The sequence below is a fragment of the Pristiophorus japonicus genome, chromosome 13, assembly GCF_044704955.1.
Source record: "Pristiophorus japonicus isolate sPriJap1 chromosome 13, sPriJap1.hap1, whole genome shotgun sequence".
NCBI classification, from domain to species: Eukaryota; Metazoa; Chordata; class Chondrichthyes; family Pristiophoridae; genus Pristiophorus; species Pristiophorus japonicus.
The window spans coordinates 19,540,090-19,560,045 of NC_091989.1; the positions used below are offsets into that span (position 1 = coordinate 19,540,090).

The 19,956-nt window shown below is 44.2% G+C and overlaps 1 protein-coding gene across 2 annotated transcripts in view; it reads left to right on the plus strand.

Moving 5' to 3' along the window:
* Positions 1-19,956, plus strand: part of lrguk (leucine-rich repeats and guanylate kinase domain containing) — a 161,564-nt gene that overhangs the window by 120,604 nt on the left and 21,004 nt on the right. For both annotated transcript variants that reach the window (XM_070897192.1, XM_070897193.1), the window contains 2 exons: positions 4,452-4,540; positions 18,497-18,628. In XM_070897192.1, the coding sequence (XP_070753293.1) occupies positions 4,452-4,540; positions 18,497-18,628 (221 nt within the window). The remainder of the gene's footprint in view (positions 1-4,451; positions 4,541-18,496; positions 18,629-19,956) is intronic.

Below are 19,956 nucleotides of genomic sequence, written 5' to 3' on the forward strand. Positions count from 1 at the left end.
GCTGGAGTCTATTATAAAGGATGTGACAACGGCATACTTAGATAATATCAATGGGATTAAACAAAGTCAACATGGATTTATGAAAGGAAAATCATGTTTGACAAACCTACTGGAGTTTTTTGAGGATGTAACTGATAAGGGAGAACCACTGGATGTAGTGTATTTGGATTTTCAGAAGGCCTTTGATAAAGTCCCACATAAGAGGTTAGTGTGCAAAATTAAAGCATATAGGATTGGGGGTAATGTATTGGCATGGATTGAAAATTGATTAACTGACAGGAAACAGAGAGTAGGAATAAACGGGTCTTTTTCGGGGTGGTGAGCAGTGACTAGTGGGGTACCACAGGGATCAGTGCTTGGGCCCCAGCTATTCATAATAAAAAAATGATTTGGATGAGGGAACCAAATGTAATATTTCCAAGTTTGCTGACGACACAAAACTAGGTAGGATTGTGAGTTGTGAGGAGGATACGATTTAGATAGATTGAGTGAGTGGGCAAACACATGGCAGATGCAGTATAACGTGGATAAATATAAAGTTATCCACTTTGGTAGGAAAAACAGAAGGACAAAGTATTATTTAAATGGTGATGGCTTGGGAAGTGTCGATGTACAGAGGGAACTGGGTGTCCTTGTACACCAGTCATTGAAAGCAAACATGCAGGCACAGCAAGCAGTTAGGAAGGCAAATGGTATGTTGGCCTTCATTGCAAGAGGATTTGAATACAAGAGCAAGGATGTCTTACTACAGTTATACAGGGCCTTGGTGAGACTGCACCTGGAGTATTGTGTGCAGTTTTGGTCTCCTTTCCTAAGAAAGGATATACTTGCCATAGAGGGAGTGCAGCGAAGGTTCATCAGACTGATTCCTGGGATGGCAGGACTGTCGTATGAGGAGAGATTGAGTCGACTAGGCTTGTATTCATTAGAATTTAGAAGAATGAGAGGGGATCTCATTGAAACGTATAAAATTCTGACTGGTTTGGATAGACTGGATGCAGGGAGGATGTTTCTCCTGGCTGGGAAGTCTAGAACAAGGGGTCACAGTCTCAGGATATGGGGTAGGAAATTTAGGACCGAGATGAGGAGAAATTTTTTCACTCAGAGGGTGGTGAACCTGTGGAATTCTCTACCACAGAAGGCTGTGGAGGCCAAGTCACTGAATATATTTAAGAGGGAGATAGATAGATTTCTAGAAACAAAAGGCATCAAGGGGTATGGGGAAAAAGTGGGAATATGGTGTTGAGATAGAGGATCAGCCATGATCATATTGAATGGCGGTACAGACTCGAAGGGCGACTGGTCTACTACTGCTCCTATTTTCTATGTTTCTAACCTACCTCTCTGACTAAGGGGTCAAAATTCGGTACCGCCGTTTTTGAGGCGGTGTCACTGCCTAAGTGCTGATTTTAGTGCCAGACGTTTGGTGCAGCCTCAAAGTCCTAAATTCAGTTTTAACACCCAAAGATGAGAGGGCAGCGCTAAAAAGTGGTGTTGCACACTCATCCTCGAGCTGGAGCTCAGGAGGCCTACTCCCGACAGGAGGCTGCCGCCATGCTAGAAAAAAAACGGGAAGAAAAAAAACCCATTGAAACTTCTCCGATCCACACACACACTTCCCCACTCATAAAAATAATGAAAACATGCAGAAATGAATATGAGAAAAACTTAGCATCCTTTCTGGGCGGTTCCACCCGCGAACCGCTCTTTTACAACTTTTCCCTGGTTGTACGGCCGCCTGCCGATGTGGCAGCTGTGCAAAGCAAATGTCGCGACAGAGGTGTCAAAGAGGCGTTGTACGCTGGATGAGGTCATCACGCAGGTGGCGTTAGCTAGTGCAACGTTACCACTTGGCGCCTCTGCCAAAGAGCCAACTCAAGTTAGGTCGAGGCATCGATGCCGCTTTCCGACGATGCCACCCGTTAGCTGCCTCCTGCACGCGGTAAGGGGTGGCGTACAAAACCCAATTTCGACCCCTAAATATTTGGCCACCCATCCTAATCTTTCCTCCTTTGGCTCACTGTCAGTATTTCCTTACTCTTCTGTGATGCACCTTGGAACATTTTTCTATGTTAAATATGCTATATAAGTGCAAATTGTTATTGACTTGGTTGTGATAGGGTTATTATGCTCCACAGTACAGTAAATTTAAATTAACAAACATTTTTAAAATTATATGATTACTCGCATACCCTGGATAGATGACTAGTAAACATCCTGCTGTTATTAATTAAGCTTTCTAATGCTGTTGTAAACTATAACTCCTCACAGCTAAGTCCCCTGTTTATATTTATGTCATTAACATCAGTGTTTAAATAAAGTAAGATTTTTAATTCCACAGATTGGCTTTGAAGCACCTTCATATCTCTCCCAAGCTCTATACTGCCCTCTTCCTTCCTGTAGCTCTCTTTGCTGTTCCATCAGACTTATTCTATCCTTTCAGCAACACACATTTATATAGCACCTTCAAAGGAGAAAACCATCCCAAGGTATTTCTCAGAGGAGAATGCGAACTGCTTTGCTGAAGGATCAAGAGAGATGACCAAAGCTTGATCGAAGAGATGCATATTGTAAAAGCTTTTAATTGTGGGCTGGGAGGTAGAAGCAAAGGGGCTGGGGAGAGAGTTCTAAAGAGTAGGGCTGAAAGTTCTGACATCAGTGGTGGAGTGGAGGAAGAAGAATTGCACAGCAGGCTAAAGTAAGAGGATCTAAAGGAGCATCAGGTTGGAGAAGGTTGCAGAGATAAGTAATGATCTCTGCCTCAACTAATCTCTGGCATAACCATTTCCTCCTAACTATTTTCCTCACTCAGTGACAATTTTAAATTGATGACCCCCTCATCACTGACTCCCCAACTAGAATCTTTCCGTATTCATCCTATTAAAATGCTTCATAATGTTAAAAACCTCTATTAAATTTCCTATTGGCCTTCTCTTCTCTTGTCCCTTTGTCACAAGCCTCTCCTTTCACTATAGTTTATAATACCTGATATTATTGTGGTGAATCTATGCTGTATGTTCCCAATGGATCTAATGTATTTTCTGTAATGGGGTGCTTAAAACTACATACATTAGTTTAACTGTGGCCTAACCATTGTCTTTTCCAAATTTACCATAATCTCTTTGCTCTTATGCTCTATTTTACAGACTAAGTTGGCATCAATCACCCTAGCCAGATCCAACATGTTTAATTGCAGATCTTTATACCCCAACAATGTGCCCCGGGCCCACCTCCTACTTCATCAGTGCACTATTTTTCCATTTCCCACATCAACCATCTTGGAGGTTCTCAGAGTGAGATTGCCAATTTGTCCTGAATTCAGGGCAGTTTGGACCATGTGGCTATTCCTGCGAGGGATTCATTCCAGACAAAGAAGACAACGTTTCATCCTTTTGAGTTTGGAATTGGATGACATTACAGTTGAGCCCAATGCTGCTCTCCCCCAACATCCAGATGTGTATTTCCCAGCATGGGCCCAATACAATGATCATGAGTGGTAACGCTGGCTTGTGGCAGTGCCTTAACTGACTCGACTACTAGGAAAACTCTTGCCCATAATTCTAACCTTATTCCCCACTCTCATAATTTTCAAGTTGATGGGACAAAATCCACAGACTCACTGTATTGCCTATTTCTGCAATCTCCTTCAGCCCTACATGCCAACCTGTACCCTCCCCTCTTTCAACTCTGACCTCTTTCACCCACAGTGCAATCTATCAAGCTTTTAGCCATCTTGGCTCCGAAAGTCTCTCTCTAAACCCTCCGCCATGCTACCTTCAAATCTCTCCAACCTATCTTTTCAGCCACATCTTTGGTTACCTCCTCCAAATCTCCAGCCCAGCATTTGTTCTCACCTCTGTGGTATGTCTTGGGATGTTCACTATGTTAAGAACACTATAAATGCTGGATGTTGTTGGCTTACACGGGGTGAATGCACCTGTATCAAAGAAGCATCACGGCATAGTTACAACAGTTTATATCACTAATTCTGATTTCACCGTGACTTGTACTATGGAGTTACCTTGAACTTCCAGTGCTCTAACTTATTTATTTACTTATTTTTAAAATTATTATAGCTGGTAGTTCTATCCATTCAATTCTGTATATTAGTTCAGAAACTATAAGCATATACCTTCTATTGAGTCCCTGAACTTGCATGTATCATGTCACTGTGGTTCAAAAAAAAACTTTAATTATGATAAATTGTGATCTCTGTGTACATAGACTGATATACAAGCACAGCTGTCACTACCGTAATAGTAGCATTAATAACCACAATAAAATTTCCACTTTATGGAAGAAATATATTGGGATTAAATAGTTGCATAAATTCCAGTGGGTAGAATATGCTTTCTTTTATCCATTATTTATGAGTTCTGGTTTGGTTTTATGTACCACATTTAGATATCTTTCTCAACATTATCTTCAAGTTGATTTTCTTTGTTATTTAGGAACAATTTTCTATTGATCAACGCCAGAAGGTGGCACGGGAGGCTGTGATGGGAAGAACTCCACATGCATACGCCTCCCTGTTCAAAAGGTACCTGCATTCCTCTGGGATTCAGCTCAGTGTGTTGACCAGAACTGCAGTTCACCAACATGACATTATTCCATTCCTAATGGAGGGGGTTAGAAATGTATCAGTTTCACCAGATGTATTAACACTATGGGCTGGATTTTCGTTTTTGCTGATTTTGGGACGGTAATGGCGGCGGGGCGGTAAAGATTGCGCCCGGGAACAGTTTGTGCTTCAGTCATCAAAATTGGGCAGCAAGGCCCTGAGTGTGGGGCGGAGCGCTAAGGGAGGCATTGTACACCTCTCTTAGGATGCTAGGCCAGCTGAGCATGGGAAAACCCCGAGCTAAAGAGCTGGGCTGGGAGCACACGAAGAGAGGCCTGGGGAGAAAAGAAAAACTTGGAAAAAAAACACCAAAAACAACCCCAATCCATAGCCCACGCCACCACAACCTAAATCGCAAAAAAAAAAGAAAAGAAAAAACAAACACACTTACCTGAGGTGGACATTGCTTATCTCACTGCAGTCGGTACAGGTTGGACCGCCCATTTTCACAGCGGTCCCAGCAGGGCGTGCTGTGGGGCGTGTGGGTCGGGCGGGAGTCAAAAAGCGAGCCGGTGTCACAATCAGGGGCATTGCACACTGGCTCAACTCTTTTGGACAGTACAGCTCCACGCCCCCCACAAAAGCAGCCCCGAAAATCCCAGCAGGGCGCTGGAAGCTGACTGCCCGCCCGCCCACTCAGAAGAGCTCATCACCGCCATTGCTGCCCCTCCGGGGCAAAAACAGAAGCGCACATCACCGTAAAATCCAGCCCTTTATTTCTATGCGGGTAGGACCGCTTATTAATACATCAACACTCTGTTACATGGACTCCGCCCATCAGTGGCAAGATGCTAATTCTCTTTTTTGTGTGTGTGTTGGGGCAGGGGTGGTGTTATGTAATTTCTCCACTGCCAACATTTTCCTCCTTTCTCTGTTGAAGGTGACTCTCATTAGTGTACCATTTAGCAGACACCGGCAACTCACTGGTACATCCCACCCCCAGCACGGACTCTTATGTAAGCCTATAACATAAGTGGTAATGGGCTTTCCAACGTGAGATGCTTTGTAGATGAGTCCAATCCTGTCCTCAACTGAAGCCTTGGGCACACATACTTTTAGCAGATCGGCGCAGTGGCAACCTTTTTTGTCACTTTTATAGGGTTGAGAAAGTGCTTAAAGAAGCATACAGGATCCTGGGCTTCATAAATCGAGGCATAGAGTACAAAAGCAAGGAAGTAATGATGAACCTTTATAAAACACTGGTTTGGCCTCAACTGGAGTACTGTGTCCATTTCTGGGCACCACACTTCAGGAAGGATGTGAAGGCCTTAGAGAGGGTGCAGAAAAGATTTACAAGAGTTATTCCCAGCATGGGGGACTTCAGTTACGTGGATAGACTAGGGAAGCTGGGGTTGTTTCTCCTTAGAACAGAGAAGGTTGAGTGGGGATTTGATAGAGGTGTTCAAAATTAAAATCAAAGGATGGTGGAGGCAGACTCAATTGTGGCTTTCAAAAGGAAATTGGATACGTACCTGAAGTAAAACAAATTGCTGGGCTACGGGGAGTGGGACTAGCTGAGGTGTTCTTGCAGAGAGCCAGCATGGGCAGAATGGTCTGTGTTGTAATTATTCTATGATTCTAGAGTTAGATGAAGTAGGGTAGGAGGAGGCTCGTGTGGACCATAAATCATAGTATGGCACAGCACAGAAGGCCATTCGGCCCATCGTGCCTGTGCTGGCTCTTTGAAAGAACAATGCAATTAGTGCCCACTTCCTCGCTTTTTCCCCATAGCTCTGTAATTTATTTCCCTTCAAGTATTTATCCAGTTCCCTTTTGAAAGTTACTGTTGAATCTGCTTCCACTGCCCTTTCAAGCTGTGCAGTCCAGATCATGACAACTGGCTGCCTAAAAAAAAAATTTCCTCATGTTGCTTCTGGTTCTTTTGCCAACCAATCACTTTAAATCTGTGTCCTTTAGTTGTTGACCCTTCTGCAACTGGAAACAGTTTCTCTTTATTTACTCTATCAAAACTGTTCATGATTTTGCACACCTCTATCAAAGCTCCTCTTAACCTTCTCTGCTCTGAAGAGAACAACCCCAGCTTCTCCAGTCTCTCCAAATAACTGAAGTCCCTCATCCCTGGTACCATTCTCGTAAATCTCTTCTGCACCCACCCTAGGGCCCAAATTTTCCCCAGCACTGGGCGCTGTTTTTTCGGCGCCCAGTGATTGTTTTGGTGCTGAAAATCAGTTTGAAGATTGCCCAATGTTGGTGCACCGGCGTCTACTACCAGCACCAGAATGTTTGGCGCCAAATATTCTGCCGCTGGTGTACCTGCAAAGAACGCTCCTGTGTCATTTCTGGGCATGGGGCCAAGTTTCCTCCCAAAATAAATTTTTAGATCCTGCGCACAGACCCGACATGCACCGTAGGCAAAACCCATGACCTTCACTGACAGAAATCTGCGCTGGCCCGCTCCTCTCCCTGGCCGAATGGACTCCCTGACATAATTAAAGTTTCAGCAAAATAAAAAATGCAACAGGAGCTGTATGTAAGTTTAAAAAAAAAGTGAAATCTAAACTTACCAAAAATGCTGCCCCTTCTATGTTGAGTGTAATCAGGCCATGCCATTGAAGAAAAAAAAATTCCAGTGGTGTCTCTGGGTCCAAAAATCTTTGAAGAAATTTCCAACCAAGATAATCCAACAGTTTCCAGAATCTTTGTAGACATCCAACAGGTTTTCAAAGCAGTCTTCTTTTCACTGCACAACAAGGGCAGCCTTCCACTTTTTCTCGATGTCGACTGCAGCCGCTGCTAGCCCCCGGCCAAAGCTCCTTCACCCACGTGGCCCGCTGCTATCCCAGGCCGAAGGTCCTCCACCCACGTGACCCACTGCTATCCCAGGCCGAGGGTCTGCATAAAAAGACAGTGCAAGACACTCCAGGCTCATAGGGAAGCAGCAGTGATTTCTAATAAAGGTGGAACATTACATTGTATAAAATAAATTATCCCACCACAAATCTGTTATGTTTTTATGGAGTATTGGAGTGCTTAGGTGGACATTACATTATGTTTATTAAATATTCCCACCACAAATCTTGTCTGTTTTAACGGAGTGTTGGAGTGCTTAGGTGGACAATAATACTAAGTTGTTGATGGATCCAGACTGGGTCAAGGTCACTGATACATGCACCATGTACTTCGTTGCATGTATCAGTGATCCAGAACAAGGCAGGAACCATGAACACCTTAGTACTGGAACCTGCTCCTGTATCATTTAAACCAATAGGTTGCAAGGGGTGAGGCCATTTTACATGTTGAGTCCGGTTATCCTGTAATATTTATTAGTGCAGCATTAAAAAATGAAGTGCAGGAATCAGGTTAAAAATCCAAAATTAAAATGTTTATTAAACATTTGTACAGCACAGTTGTAATTAGCTTAACATTACTTTTCTTTAAACCTTCATAACTTTAAAAACTTTATTCAAAACCGTGGCAATCTTTAAAAAGAACAACCAACTAAAGCAACCAAAAAACAAACAAGCCATCTATTGTCCTCCGTAGTGCCGTGCGCCAATCCTGCCCCAGTAGATGTCGCTACCCCTGTGGGTGCCTGTAGTTACAGACTTCTGCTTCCTTGCCCCCCTCATACCTCCAGGTGTAATCTGTTTCTTTTCCGGCGTGGCATTTCTTGCTGCTGGGTTACAACAGGGACAGAGCCATAATGTGTCATTGTGGAATGCTTGGGTTCCTCTTCGTAGTCAACCTCGGCCTCAGGATCAACCCTTGATTTTGGTGCAGAGTAGAAAGCGCTCCTTGCATTAATGACAGCCTGGGTGAGCCCCCCTATTGCCAATACTACCTCGTTCAACCGTCCTGAAAGTCTTTCCATCTGTAATGACATCCTCCCAACTCTGCCCTCACCCCACCAAAGGTTTCCAGGAGCAATCGAGATTATTGGATGTTCTCCCCGTTCATCCCCACAAGATGTCCTATGTTCTCCGAATCCAGTGTTTCTGCATCAGGTCTGGAGTTCGCCTTCCCATGATGTCTCACAGGTGTGGCTTGCTGCGACACACTTGTACCCGCAGCCTCAGACGTCACACCTAGAAAAGTCCTCTCGCTTGATTCACTCATGAAAGGGCTTGGAATCCTCGAGGGGTTCAGCACCTGCAAATCCAGGGTAACCATCTCGTTGTCTATGACTTCTTGCTGCCCATCATTCTCCTGAATTGGAATATCTGGTGTGGCGGTTTCGTGAACATTCTCTCCTTCAACTTCAGGTGCACCTTCTGTCTCCTGATGCTCAACCTCTGCGAAACAAAAGATAGATGCTTGGTTAGCAGCATTGAGGAAGCACATGCAGTACGTAACATTTAGCCAATCCAGACTGTGCAATTGCAGGGCTTACCCTCTAATGGAAAACTGGGCCCAGCTTCCGCATTGATTGTTGGTCTTCTCCTGTGACATTTAATCATTGACGCTATCCTCTGCTCCACGGCTGTTAGTTACAGCCTACTAGGCAGACATCTTCCAGTTTGTTACCGTTCTCAGTTGATCTGTGACACCATACTCTACAAAGATGAAAATGGAACTTTTTAAGAGAGGGTCCTTCTGATCCTCTCACTGATTGATCACATTTACAGATCGAAACATAGAAACATAGAAAATAGGTGCAGGAGTAGGCCATTCAGCCCTTCTAGCCTGCACCGCCATTCAATGAGTTCATGGCTGAACATGCAACTTCAGTACCTGCTTTCTCGTCATACCCCTTGATCCCCCGAGTAGTAAGGACTTCATCTAACTCCCTTTTGAATATATTTAGTGAATTGGCCTCAACTACTTTCTGTGGTAGAGAATTCCACAGGTTCACCACTCTCTGGGTGAAGAAGTTTCTCCTCATCTCGGTCCTAAATGGCTTACCCCTTATCCTCAGACTGTGACCCCTGGTTCTGGACTTCCCCAACATTGGGAACATTCTTCCTGCATCTAACCTGTCTAAACCCGTCAGAATTTTAAACGTTTCTATGAGGTCCCCTCTCATTCTTCTGAACTCCAGTGAATACAAGCCCAGTTGATCCAGTCTTTCTTGATAGGTCAGTCCCACCATCCCGGGAATCAGTCTGGTGAATCTTCGCTGCACTCCCTCAATAGCAAGAATGTCCTTCCTCAAGTTAGGAAACCAAAACTGTACACAATACTCCAGGTGTGGCCTCACCAAGGCCCTGAACAACTGTAGCAACACCTCCCTGCCTCTGTACTCAAATCCCCTCGCTATGAAGGCCAACATGCCATTTGCTTTCTTAACCACGTGCTGTACCTGCATGCCAACCTTCAATGACTGATGTACCATGACACCCAGGTCTCATTGCACCTCCCCTTTTCCTAATCTGTCACCATTCAGATAATAGTCTGTCTCTCTGTTTTTACCACCAGAGTGGATAACCTCACATTTATCGACATTATACTTCATCTGCCATGCATTTGCCCACTCACCTAACCTATCCAAGTCACTCTGCAGCCTCATAGCATCCTCCTCGCAGCTCACACTGCCACCCAACTTAGTGTCATCCGCAAATTTGGAGATACTACATTTAATCCCCTCGTCTAAATCATTAATGTACAATGTAAACAGCTGGGGCCCCAGCACAGAACCTTGCGGTACCCCACTAGTCACTGCCTGCCATTCTGAAAAGTACCCATTTACTCCTACTCTTTGCTTCCTGTCTGACAACCAGTTCTCAATCCACATCAGCACACTACCCCCAATCCCATGTGCTTTAACTTTGCACATTAATCTCTTGTGTGGGACCTTGTCGAAAGCCTTCTGAAAGTCCAAATATACCACATCAACTGGTTCTCCCTTGTCCACTCTACTGGAAACATCCTCAAAAAATTCCAGAAGATTTGTCAAGCATGATTTCCCTTTCACAAATCCATGCTGACTTGGACCTATCATGTCACCTTTTTCCAAATGCGCTGCTATGACATCCTTAATAATTGATTCCATCATTTTACCCACTACTGAGGTCAGGCTGACCGGTCCATAATTCCCTGTTTTCTCTCTCCTTTTTTAAAAAGTGGGGTTACATTGGCTACCCTCCACTCGATAGGAACTGATCCAGAGTCAATGGAATGTTGGAAAATGACTGTCAATGCATCCACTATTTCCAAGGCCACCTCCTTAAGTACTCTGGGATGCAGTCCATCAGGCCCTGGGGATTTATCGGCCTTCAATCCCATCAATTTCCCCAATACAATTTCCCGACTAATAAAGATTTCCCTCAGTTCCTTCTCCTTACTAGACCCTCTGGACCCCTTTTATATCCGGAAGGTTGTTTGTGTCCTCCTTAGTGAATACCGAACCAAAGTACTTGTTCAATTGGTCTGCCATTTCTTTGTTCCCCGTTATGACTTCCCCTGACTCTGACTGCAGAGGACCTACGTTTGTCTTTACTAACCTTTTTCTCTTTACATATCTATAGAAACTTTTGCAATCCGCCTTAATGTTCCCTGCAAGCTTCTTCTCGTACTCCATTTTCCCTGCCCTAATCAAACCCTTTGTCCTCCTCTGCTGAGTTCTAAATTTCTCCCAGTCCCTGGGTTCGCTGCTATTTCTGGCCAATTTGTATGCCACTTCCTTGGCTTTAATACTATCCCTGATTTCCCTTGATAGCCACGGTTGAGCCACCTTCCCTTTTTTATTTTTACGCCAGACAGAAATGTACAATTGTTGTAGTTCATCCATGCGGTCTCTAAATGTCTGCCATTGCCCATCCACAGTCAACCCCTTAAGTATCATTCGCCAATATATCCTAGCCAATTCACGCCTCATACCTTCAAAGTTACCCTTCTTTAAGTTCTGGACCATGGTCTCTGAATTAACTGTTTCATTCTCCATCCTAATGCAAAATTCCACCATATTATGGTCACTCTTCCCCAAGGGGCCTCGCACAATGAGATTGCTAATTAATCCTCTCTCATTACACAACACCCAGTCTAAGATGACCTCCCCCCTAGTTGGTTCCTCGACATATTGGTCTAGAAAACCATCCCTTATGCACTCCAGGAAATCCTCCTCCACCGTATTGCTTCCAGTTTGGTTAGCCCAATCTATGTGCATATTAAAGTCACCCATTATAACTGCTGCACCTTTATTGCATGCACCCCTAATTTCCTGTTTGATGCCCTCCCCAACATCACTACTACTGTTTGGAGGTCTGTACACAACTCCCACTAATGTTTTTTGCCCTTTGGTGTTCTGCAGTTCTACCCATATAGATTCCACATCATCCAAGCTAATGTCTTTCCTAACTATTGCATTAATCTCCTCTTTAACCAGCAATGCTACCCCACCTTCTTTTCCTTTTATTCTATCCTTCCTGAATGTTGAATACCCCTGGATGTTGAGTTCCCAGCCCTGATCATCCTGGAGCCACGTCTCCGTAATCCCAATCACATCATATTTGTTAACATCTATTTGCACAGTTAATTCATCCACCTTATTGCGGATACTCCTTGCATTAAGACACAAAGCCTTCAGGCTTGTTTTTTTAACACCCTTTGTCCTTTTAGAATTTTGCTGTACAGTGGCCCTTTTTGTTCTTTGCCTTGGGTTTCTCTGCCCTCCACTTTTCCTCATCTCCTTTCTGTCTTTTGCTTTTGCCTCCTTTTTGTTTCCCTCTGTCTCCCTGCATTGGTTCCCATCCCCCTGCCATATTAGTTTAACTCCTCCCCTACAGCACTAGCAAACACTCCCCCGAGGACATTGGTTCCGGTCCTGCCCAGGTGCAGACCGTCCGGTTTGTACTGGTCCCACCTCCCCCAGAACCGGTTCCAATGCCCCAGGAATTTGAATCCCTCCCTGCTGCACCACTGCTCAAGCCACGTATTCATCTGCGCTATCCTGCGATTCCTACTCTGACTAGCACGTGGCACTGGTAGAAATCCCGAGATTACTACTTTTGAGGTCCTACTTTTTAATTTAGCTCCTAGCTCCTTAAATTCGTTTCGTAGGACCTCATCCCTTTTTTTTACCTATGTCGTTGGTACCAATGTGCACCACGACAACTGGCTGTTCTCCCTCCCTTTTTAGAATGTCCTACACCCGCTCTGAGACATCCTTGATCCTTGCACCAGGGAGGCAACATACCATCCTGGAGTCTCGTTTCCGGCCGCAGAAACGCCTATCTATTCCCCTCACCATTGAATCCTCTATCACTATCGCTCTCGCACTCTTTTTTCTGCCCTCCTGTGCAACAGAGCCAGCCACGGTGCCATGAACTTGGCTGCTGCTGCCCTCCCCTGATGAGTCATCCCCCCCCAACAGTACTCAAAGCAGTGTATCTGTTTTGCAGGGGGTTGACCACAGGGGACCCCTGCACTACCTTCCTTGCACTACTCTTCCTGCTGGTCTTCCATTCCCTATCTGGCTGTGGACCCTTCTCCTGCGGTATGACCAACTCGCTACACGTGCTACTCATGTCATTCTCAGCATCGTGGATGCTCCAGAGTGAATCCACCCTCAGCTCCAATTCCGGAAGTGTCCCCGAGTTCCCACATGGTACAGGAGGAGCATAACACCCGACCGAGCTCTCCTGCCATAACTTAACCCTTAGATACACTTAAATTGGCAACAACAATGTTAAAAGTTACTGACTAATATAAAAAAGAAAAAGAAAAACTACTCACCAATCACCGGCCAATCCCTTACCCCCGAGGCTGTGACATCACCTTTCTGTTTCTTTCTACTTCTTTTTTGCCTTCTCCCTGTAGCTGCACAAGTACGCCTTTTATAGGCCTCTGCTGATCCCCGGACTCACGCCTCAGTGACCACGAACTCCCGCTGCCTCTCGCGGCCTTTTATAGGCCTCTGCTGATCCCCGGACTCACGCCTCAGCGACCACGAACTCCCGCTGCCTCTCGCGGCCTTTAATAGGCCTCTGCTGATCCCCGGACTCACGCCTCAGCGACCACGAACTCCCGCTGCCTCTCGCGGCCTTTTATAGGCCTCTGCTGATCCCCGGACTCACGCCTCAGCGACCACGAACTCCCGCTGCCTCTCATGGCCTTTTATAGGCCTCTGCTGATCCCCGGACTCACGCCTCAGCGATGTTATTGTCGTGCATGAACATACATATATTTAAAAGCTCAAATAAATGTAAGTTTATCGTATTACTTACAGTCACTGCTTGTTCGAGGTCCCGCCTCGCACCGGTTCTCGGGGTCATGCACATTCCATTAAACTCAACTGCGACCTGGTCCCAAACTTTTGCGAGTGCAGACGGTTTAAGCTTATTTTTACCGAAACTCCCCTTGTTCTCAAGACCATCCTATCTACTCTCAATCAAGTCTACCAGAGGCTTAATTTCTTCCGTGAGTAATCTCTTTGCCCTTACCGTTTCCCCTTTCTCTGGTCCTTTCGCCTTCTCTGTGCCCTTCCATTGCAGCCATCTCGTGATCGAAGCTAATTCGCAATGGTGATCCACACAGTCCCCACATGTGCTGTTTTTTTTAAATAGTTTCTACTGCGCATGTGCAATTTTTTGTGTGTGCATGTGCAACGCGCATGCGCAGTGGGTTTAATAAACATTGTTTTTTTGTACATGCACAGTGCACACGCACAATTTGGTGCCCGTTTTTTTTCCAGCGCATGCACTGTGCGGTTTAGGCGCACATTGGAGGCTCCGCCCTATGAGTTCAGATTGGGTAGCACTGGTGCCAGAGGGTGCGCAAGTGGTGAGAAAACTCTGCATTTTTATTTTCAGCGCTGAGGGGCCAGAAAAAAACAGACGTCCAGTTAAGTGAGCGCCATTATTTTTCTTTAGGGAAACTTGGGCCCTAAGGTCTTGACATTCTTCTTAAAGTGTGGCGCCCGGAATTGAATGCTGAGACTTAACCAGTGTTTTATAAAGGTTTAGCATAACTTGCTTTCGTACACTATGTTTCTATTAATAAATCCAAGGATCCCATATGCTATTTTAACAGCTTTCTCAACTTGACCTTGAAATATTTGTGTACATACACACCCAGATCTCTCTCTTCCTGAACCCCCTTTAAAATTGTACCATTTCGTTTATATTGCCTCTCCTTATTCTTCCTACCAAAATATGTCACTTCACACTTCTCTGTATTAAATTTCATCTGCCATGTGTCTGCCCATTTCACCAGTCCTGAAATCTGTCACACTCCTCCACATTGTTTACTACATTTACTAGTTTTATGTCATCAGTAAACTTTGAAATTATATCCTGCATACCCAAGTTCAGATCATTAGTATATATCAAAAAGAACAGTGGTCCAAATATTAGCACTGCCATGATAATTTGACTCCACTTTACTTTAATACATGCACAGTACCAATATGTCACTGAAGAATCCTGCTGCCCCCAATGCCATCTCTGCCTGTTCTTAGTGTGCTGAACCTTCGGGTTGCACACACAGTAGGGGATTATTCCCCCTGTGAGTTTGATGTAGGAAAATAATAAACGTTTTCATTATAAACACATTCATAATTTTGCTACACCCAGCAAATAGGGTACGTATATGTTAAGTCCAGATTGGCGAGCTGGTGAGTAACTTTCAAAGTAGCTTGGTATAAGTCTGAGCTGGCCCCAGAAAACAATCGTGATTAAAAACATTGTAAATTCACGCTGTAAACAGTTAATGCTGCAAATGAAAATGAAAGTACCGTATATACAGGTTGATTCATGGGGTGGCGGGAGCCTTCCATACACTGACCGCTTTGGTTGGCTAGTACTGCAAAATTTTGCTCTTCAAAGAAGTCTCACATTGCTGCCTGCAGCAATGCCACCGCGCCTCACTCTGTACTCGCCGTGCAAACTGCTGACAGAATTAAAGAATTGCCGGCAAAGGTTTCCGTCACTCACTAGGGACTTGGAATATATACTTTTTCCATTCAGTTCTCTGACCTTTCCATGTGGTGCTGCAGTCCTTGGGTAAACTCCTAACTCACTGAGGGAGAGTATTATGTTAGCTGGCGGCTGGTGGATCAGTGCTCCTGCTTTGTGACTGAATAAAAACTCAACTTGCCTGTTCACCTTGTTTTTTTTTCTCCTCCTCAATTCTTCCTCTCCTGAAAGCACGGTGTTATGTTAAAACATGTGGTTCCACAGACATCAGCAGGCCTCTGGCATCTCAGCCTTTCTTTGCGTTTGAACCTGACCACTAAGGCAGCAACCATCACCTAATTTGCTTGGCGTGAAATCAACGGTTTCAGGTATAATGCTGGATTTGCACCCCGGCCAATATTACAGTCCAATGGCTACGGGCGCGGTGTAAAACCATCCTTGCACCGATCCTGCCAGGATCCCACCTGGCAAGTTAGGTTAAAATTGCTCCCTTTTAGTGTGAGCGAGTTATTCAGTTATGGAGGCATGAGAAGCTGAGCCTGATCCAAACACATGCACTATCCAGCAGGAGTGACTGGATAGGGATCAATAGCATATTATCATTCTCCATAGCCCAGGGATTCTGAATGTAATTGTGGGTTCCACATCAGGTTATCAGCACTTCAGAGGACCGCAGTTCAATAAAGTGCTTATTATGTGTGGATTGTGCATGAAGCACCAATGTTATGGTCAACCATAAATGTACTTGATTTTTAATATATTACTGATGGTAACATTTCCCTTTTAATTATTAGATCAATTTTTGTAGTACAAGAAAAGTATATTTGAGCGTGGAATCCTGCTGGTGTTTTTCAGTTCTATATTGTATGGAATGTGAGGATACAGGTTTGAGACTGTAGTTCACTGCACAGTTGGTTCTCAATATTGGACCAATTGAAAGAATGAGGGACAGATGGTGAGGGAAGGCTATTCAAATTCCCACAGAGAAAAAAAGAAAATACTGACAGAGAGAAAGAAAGACTTAAATTTACATAATACCTTAGCACACCTCACAGAAATGCTTCATATTCAATGAATTCTCTGAATTGTTTTTGAAATGCAGTGACTGCTAGTGGGTAAATGTGACAGCCATTTTAACATAGTAACATAGTAATGTTGTGGTCAGGAGAAAACTATTGGTCCATCTGGCCTACCCTTCCACTGGTTCCTTCACAGTAAGATCCTTAACATCCACCTGAACCACTGAAACAGGCAAATGGAGCTTTGGTCTCATCTGAGGAACAGTATTTCTAACAATGTAGCAGTCCCTCAATATCTGTACTACATTGGTCAGTCTAGACAAGTGAATCGCAAGCTGTTCCATTGCACATAATATACACTATTCTGAGGGAGCACTGCCTTATTTGCAGGTGTCATCCCACAGATGAGACCCAAGACCCAAAATTCCATCTGCCATTTTCAGTGGACATTAAAGATCTCATGGGAGCAGTTGTCTTATGCATTGTTTCTCCCTCGGCTAATAACGGTTGAAAGCAGACTTAATGCTTCCGTCTGAGTCAGAAGTTTCAGGTATCATGTCCCACTCCAGGTTTTGAGCACATATTCTAGGCTGACACTTCAGTGCCATACTGATGGAGTGCTGTGTTGTCCAAGGTACCATTTTTCAGATGAATCGTTTAACGAAGGTCCAATTCAGGTGGATGTAAAAGATCCCATGGCACTGGAGGGAAGAGAATTCTTCTGATGTCCTGGCCAACATTTCTACCTCAATGGAAAACAGTTTAACTGGTTGTTCATGTCAATTTTCTATTTATAGAACTTTGTGTTGTAACAACAGTGATTAGACTTCAAAAAGTAACTAATTGAAAATGAAACACTTTGTGGTAATGCGCTGTATAAATCCAAGATCTTTCTTTCCAAAGTACTTGAAGATATTTTGCATGAAAGGCACTATATAAGTGCAAGATTTGTTTTGCAGCTCCTATCTGGGAGCAGGGTACCTCCCTGCCCACTCAGCATGGGAAACCATGGCATAAAACCCATCTCTCAGTAGCATGATCCTTATTTTGACAGTCTTCTGCTCAAAATCTCTTGACTCTTTATAAAATTGAGCTAGCCCCAAGCTTTGAATATTGCCCCCATATCTGGATGTATCACATACTCCTAGACAGAATATAAGAAAAAGTTGTCATCTGATAGATGATCCCCCTCTTTTATAGGAACAGGAGTAAGCCATTCAGCCCCATGGGCTTGTTCCACCATTCAATTAAATCATGGCTCATCGCAACCTTCCAGGATACGATTAAACTTTCAGATGAGGCATTAAACCGAGGCCTGTCTGCCCTCTCAGGTGGACATACAAGATCCCATGGTGTTACTTCGAAGAAGAGTAGGGAGTTATCCCTGGTGTCCTTGCCACTATTTATCCCTCAACCACCATCACTGAAACACATGATCTGGCCCTTATCACATTGCTGTTTGTGGAAGCTTGCTGTGCAAATTAGCTGCTGCATTTGCTATATTACAACAGTGACTACACTTCAAAAGTACTTCATTGGCTGTAATGCGCTTTGAGATGTCCGATGGTCATGAAAAGTGCAAGTAATTTTTTTCCTTTAAATGTGGCAACCAATTTACGTACGGCAAGGTTCCTCAAACAGCAATCGGATAAATGACCAGTTAATCTATTTTTGATGGTGTTGGTTGAGGTGATGCCCAGGGCACTGGGAAACACCTCGGTCTTCTTCGAATAGTGCCGTGAGAGCTTTTACACTCCTCTCTCTTAGGTCAGGTATTGTACATTTAAATTAAGAGCAAAGCCCAAACAGGCAGAAGTTAAAGGACGGCACCTCCGATGCTGCAGCTCTCCCTTGGTACTGCGCTGAAGTGTCAGCCTAGATTATTATGTGGATTATTAATATAAAAGTGACTTATGAAAGACTGCTCTGCAAGGTATCTGTCTAGATGGGAAAGGAGGGGAGGGAATGGATTTGAGTGATGAATATTTTAAACTTTTTTCAGGAGGGAGGAAATTAACTTCGTTTAATAAATGCTCTTTCTGCAGGGTTCAAAACTTACCCGCTTTGGGAGTCCAGAGTACTGATGTATCAAAAATGATGTCTGACACATCTCTCATCCCCGTTGCGAGTAACATCAGTTGTAATCGGAGCTTCCACAGTTTTTCTCTTCCGACCAGGTACGTCTATTCCTGAGATAGTTTTGAGTTCTTTATGGAGAGGAGATTTGTAAAATTGTTTTCTGTGCTGATTTTGTGCTCTTCAAGTTAAGTTAGTGTTGGGGAATGGAACACCTTTCAATTTAGGCTCCCCAAGCACTTCTAGGTCAGGTATTGTGCATTTAAATACAGATAAAATAATTCAACAATGCTCCTACCTCAGGAGCATCCCCTACTGCACCAGTGTTCCACAACCCATTCTGTGGCCTCTCTTTGGTTTGCCAATTAGGGGCCACAGATTGGCTCCGTAGGCCTATTCTTAATAGAAACTGAATTTAAATTGCCCCAGATTAATTTCATGTAAGCGGCAAGGAATATTTGGGTGCGCGCACATGCGCACGTACACACACAGACAGGTGTGCATGCACATACAAATAGAATTGAGCTGATAAGGTGGCCAATTCTCTGTAGGAAGAGATATGAGAAACCTAGACTTGCTTGTTGGATTTAATTAGATAAAATAAATGACTGAGGAGCACTTTCTTAAAAATACAAAGCTCCAAAGCCTGTATAAATCCTATTCTATCAGTTCATAGAATTCATCCCTTGTCTCTCATTAGAACAAGAAAGAAAAGCACAAATTGGTAAGATATAAGAACACACATGATTTCCCACACAGTCAGTTCCTGGTCTCATCTGTGGCACTGCCGAACAGACAAGGAGGAGGGACATTCAGAGGGCTTCCCTCATACTCCTTTAAGCAGTGTTAACAATGCCAGAGAGAAACACTTATCTTGATGTCAACAGATGGTAGCACAAGATGGTGTTGATCTCAGGATTTTATTGGCAATATTTCAAAGATAGGCAATACACAGTCACTGCACTCTCCTGCTCTCCCCCTGCACCCGATGAGGTGGGAAACATTGAACCTTGGAAAGATGAAAGGTTGAACACCTAGAAATTCACACGCAGGATTCCTGCCCCTAGACTTGGCCAGCTCCCCAATATACCAACCAACCATCTCCAGTTAGCACACTTGTTTTCTTTTCACCATATCCAACTCTGTTTTGTCACCAAATAAAACCCCAATGGCAAAAAGAAGAAAGGTTTTGAAAGTACCACAGCTAGTGGCACAGGGACTGGAACACTGAACATGCAGCGGCATGGTATACAGGATACAGGTTTGATTTCTCCCACTCTGCCAAGTTTCCCCATCCCAGCTGAGTCATTTTGAGAAAGACGCCAATGAAGTGAGAGTCAACCACCTATCACAGCTCAGAGTGACATTGGTAGAGGTGGGGAAGCAGCCCATTTGAAATTGGATAGATTTTATTCCCTCAGCCATGCTG